The sequence below is a fragment of the Nicotiana sylvestris genome, chromosome 11 (assembly GCF_000393655.2).
Source record: "Nicotiana sylvestris chromosome 11, ASM39365v2, whole genome shotgun sequence".
In the NCBI taxonomy this organism is placed as follows: Eukaryota; Viridiplantae; Streptophyta; class Magnoliopsida; order Solanales; family Solanaceae; genus Nicotiana; species Nicotiana sylvestris.
In genome coordinates, this window is record NC_091067.1 from 17,023,791 (window position 1) to 17,028,547 (window position 4,757).

General features: G+C 35.6%; 1 protein-coding gene across 1 annotated transcript; it reads right to left on the reverse strand.

Annotated features, from left to right (window-relative positions):
- Positions 1–213: 213 nt before the first annotated feature.
- Positions 214–3,058, reverse strand: LOC138880768 (uncharacterized). Its single transcript, XM_070160945.1, has 5 exons — positions 2,713–3,058; positions 2,336–2,540; positions 1,636–2,186; positions 861–1,471; positions 214–657 (listed from the first exon to the last, which is right to left on the reverse strand). The coding sequence occupies exons 1-5, from the start codon at positions 3,056–3,058 to the stop codon at positions 214–216; spliced, it is 2,157 nt and encodes a 718-aa protein (XP_070017046.1).
- Between the last annotated feature and the right edge of the window lie 1,699 nt (positions 3,059–4,757).

The following is a 4,757-nucleotide window of genomic DNA, read 5'->3' on the forward strand; positions in this document are numbered from 1 at the left end:
TGTATACAGTAAATATTAAAGTTTAACTATTCTATAAAAAAAAGACAACTTTAGATGCTTGACAGAATACATAAAAACATAAATAGTGCAGATACACAAATTGATGTTTATACTTCTTATTCATCTTCAAAAACTTAAACAATTAGACAAGAAAATCCGATAATTTGAGCTCACTAACATTTATTTTGAATAACTATTCTAACTACATGATATTCATTTCTTTTTCGGCACATTCTTGCAAGTTCTTTTGTTATGCCCTTCACCTCCACAATTGCCACATGACACCTTGTATTTCTTTGAATTTATTTCATCAAATGTTTTATATCTTTCCTTGTGAGGTCTCCCTGGCTGCCTTTTATCTCGCGCCGGTGGCTTTACTACCTCATCCAAAATATGTTGTGGCACATCCCATTTGCCTTCATCAGGAAGAGGATTTACTGGCATTTCATAGGTAAGCAGAAGGCTCTTCCTTGTGTAATACGGAGAGCAATAGTTTTCGTATGTTTCATTCCTATGCCTTAATGCTGCCAAAGCATGCGCACATGGAAGTTCATCAAGTTGGAATTGTCCACAGCTACATTTCTTGTTTTCTAGACACACAATGTACCGCTTCACACCATCTAACACAGTATGTATATGATCTGTTGAAGCCCTCACCTACAATTGAAGACCAAACAGAAATAATAATACATCAATCATTAAAATGGATTATCAACAATTTACCTACAAATCAACAACAAATATATTACAGCTCATCTACAAACTATTATTACCGACAATTTGACTACAGTTTAACTACAATCTGGAAAAACTGCAGCTAGTACTTTTTTGATTCTACTGCACCAAAAAAAATATCTTACCCTTAGTTTCTGAGATAATGTACTGTTGTCTTCCAATTCTTTGTTGTATTTGTGACCAAGGTATGTGAAAGTACCCTTTGCCTTCGACAACTTTTCTTTTGTCCAACGTTCAAGAAGAGTCCTCATATACTCAAATAGATCAAATATTGGAAGCTCTCTTGCATCTTTTGTTACAGCATTCAACGACTCGGCAATGTTTGACGTCATAGTAAAAGTTCTATTCACCGTTGCATGTACTCTTGACCATCTATGATAGCCAATATCATATAGGTAAGACTTTACACGCAGGTCTACCTCTTCAATCTTCAACATCCTTTCATTAAATTCATCCATAGTGTATGACCGTGCTGTAGCAAAGTACAATTCATGTAATTGTAGATGTCCCTTCTTGAATTTTGACCTTATATTTGTCCATATATGCCACATGCAAGAGTAGTGTGCCAATCCCGGATAGACAACTGATGTTGCCTTCAGTATACTCTCATGCCTATCTGAAACAACACACATTGAAGGTCTTTCACCATATGCCTCCTTGAATTGCTCAAAGAACCACTTCCAAGACGCGTCGTTTTCAGAATCAACCACAGCATATGCCAAGGGAAAAATAGTACCTACATTTTTAAGACATAAAATATGATTAAATAACAACTACAATATATATTGAGAAATATAGACATGTTAACTACATTCTTTTATATAACTACAAAATAACTACAATTTAACTGCATTTTAAAGACTGTCTACAAAATAAGTACAAAATTATTCCATTATTTACCTGCTGCATCCATGGTGCTTGCTGTCAGCATAATCCCCCTGTAGGCTGACTTTAAGAATGTCCCATCAACCACTACTACCGGCCTACAATGTTGCCAACCATTTATTGATGTACAAAGAGCAACAAATGCGTATAAGAAGCAATCATCTGCTGCCTTCTTCAATTTAACAACAGAACCAGGATAATTCTTCTCAAGAATATAAAAATATTTGGGTAATTTGTTGTAGGAGTCACACGGATTCCCTCTCAAAAACTGTAAAGCTTTTTCCTTTGCTCTCCATGCTTGCATGTAGCTTAGGTTCAGTCCATGTTCGGATAACATGTCAGTTTGTATGTCCTTTGGTGTGTAAACAGTCTTAGGATCACAATACTTTGGAACGACCATGCTACCAAGTACTGCTGCAGTACGTTTGCGCTGTATGAATGTTTCGTCCATTAGGCAGCATGTGTGTTGACGGCTGAAACTTCTTATCTTGAACATTGCCGAATCATTAATTGACGTTGCCTTGAAATGCCATTTACAGCTTTCAGCAACACATATAAGCCAGTAGCTACAAAAGAAATACAATATTTACACAAATTTATGAAAAAACTACAATTAACTACAAACTGACTACAATTTAACTACAATTTATAAAACCCACCTATCTTCAATCATACACTGATTTTGCTGATATATTATCCACAAATAACTACATACCTTCTATGACTAGATCTTTTTACTCTGAACTGGAACTTGTGCATCACTGAATAATTCTTCATTGCAGCAGCTACTGTTTGCTTGTCCTGATAAACTTGTCCTTCTTCAATATATGTTTGCGTAGATTCAGTTATTATTTCACTTTGATATTCCTCTATAGCTGGTGAGGATGGAAATTCAAGTAAGTTTAGGGATCCAGACGAACCTGCAAACAATAAATTCATAAATGTAGTTTCTATGTAGATAATTTTGAAAGCAACATTGCTTTATCCTTTTCAGTACTATGTGAGCTTTGTAGTTTAATTGTAGGTAATTGTAGTAATATTGTAGATAACATAGTAACACCATAACTCTCTGCAATGTCGAATCAAACATACCTGCACTGGTGCTTTCATTGTTGATTGCCAATTCCATATTGAAATCTCTTACGCTTATACATAAAGGATACGAACCTAAGTTTTTATTCTCCTTTTTGGTTTCCATGTAAGCACGAACCCCCATATCATTCCTAATCTCCATTGGAGGACAATTCTCGTTCACAATGTATTTGATTTCTATAATTTTATCCGATGTATCAATCGATAATTGTTCTGCAATTGTAGAACTGAGAATTCCGTAGTTTGCATTATCATCTACCACAATGGCATCAACTTCAAAATCTCTAAATCTGCCATAGTTATCCCAATTACCATTCGATTTCAGCATTATTGGGATTTTTGACATGATTTCGTGTAGTTGATAGGAAAAAAGACGAAGAACAGATATAGTTTCTACAATTTGAGTACTGATATCGACGAAGAGCAATTTTGTACAATTTGAGACGAAGAACAGATATAGTCTCTCTTCAGTAATTGTACAATTTGATTGCGTTTTTTGTTGTAGCTGATATCAACAGAGATCTCTTTCTGTTGAGGAAGCAGAGAATTACGCAACTGGTGCCTTCATCAGGAAGAGAGATCTCCTTCAGTTTCAAAATTCGAATAAAATCCTTGACAGAATCACATCAGATTTGGTGCCTTCATTTTAGGGCTTTTTTAATGGCAAAATCTACCTATTTTTGGATTGGTATATAATTTGTAGTAAAAGTGTGGACTACATGGGTAAATAATAAATTATGAACATTTTTGGTAATAAAATTTAATATATGGTATAGATAGGTAAAAATCTCATTTCTAAATAGCAGCCCTTTATAATGTCTATTTGGGTCAATTCTATGATTTGAGTTGTTGAAAAGCCTGACTACTTGATGCACAGAATCAGGAAATTATGCCGAACCTTTGTAGAACAAATTATTTATATTTTGACCCCGTTAAAAAAGGTAAAATAGTCCCGAGCCAGAATTTTAAAGCACATTGCCAGAATGTTTAGTCTGACAAAGTACTTCAATATTCCAGCAATGTGCGTCAAAATTCTATTAGCGCCTTTTAATTTTTTTTTTTTTAACAAGATCAAAATATATACAGTGGTACTAAATAGTTCTATTTGTGCAAATTCCCCTCAGGAGTCAGGAAATTGAACATGATGGGCCCAGCGCCCCGCTTGGCCAAATTACAATTAGAATTGAGAAGTTCCAGCTTTTAAGATCACAAGTTTTAAAAGTCTTTTTTTTAAATTTTGTGCCTAGTGAAACTATCTCATCTAAATTAAAACGGAGGGAGTATCACAATAGAGTAAAAATATTACGAAATGTTCGATATCTTTGAAATACACTAACTTATAGTAGTAGTTTCTAGTAATAATCTATGTAAAAGTTAACTAAACATATTCATAAGGGGAATAACTTATGCAAAAGAGAAATAAATAAATAAATATCAATATCATGGGACGCCATGCAAATATGCACGTCAACTCTATCTGCGGTGGATGCATCTTTTTGGTACTACATTATAACTGTTACGCAACGCCTTCCTGATGTTCTTTGGAAGGTCAACGTAAGGCTAGGCAACCGATGTCAGTGCGGTTGTTGTCCGCCAATGAGGTCCCCTCCGCACGCTAGACTAGATTGTCAGTGCCGTGCGGGAAAACCAATGTCATGAGCAATTGCGGAAGCTGAGAGAGAATTGGGTTTTGAATGATGATGATGATTTTATTGATGAATGAAAATGCTGATTACAGTGATGCGGTATCGAGGGGGAGAGACACCAGAAAATACTTGCTTGAAAATGTTTGATTGTTTGGTCCCCCTTAATAATGCTTAAAAAAAAACCAACATTACATGACTAGTCCTAATAAAGCTGTAGAAGCACACTGAAATGGAAATGATGTAAACTAGCCTATGATTACAATGAAAAGGACTTAGATTATTACAAGGTAGAACTAAGTCCGATGGCAGCAACTTTGTCTTGCAGGTCAGGGTCTGCGCGCGCGTTGCTGTAGGCGCGCGCGACACTTGAAGTGCTGGCCTGAGGCTGGGCGCTGGTGC

What these genes read in the sequence shown, in the direction of transcription:
- LOC138880768 (XM_070160945.1), bottom strand. Translation starts at nt 3,058, where the DNA reads ATGTCAAAAATCCCAATAATGCTGAAATCGAATGGTAATTGGGATAAC. An exon ending in CAATGAAAGCACCAGTGCAG is followed by an intron (nt 2,541 to 2,712) that starts GTATGTTTGATT and finishes TATTGTTTGCAG; the next exon opens with GTTCGTCTGGATCCCTAAAC. An exon ending in AAGCACCATGGATGCAGCAG is followed by an intron (nt 1,472 to 1,635) that starts GTAAATAATGGA and finishes TTAAAAATGTAG; the next exon opens with GTACTATTTTTCCCTTGGCA.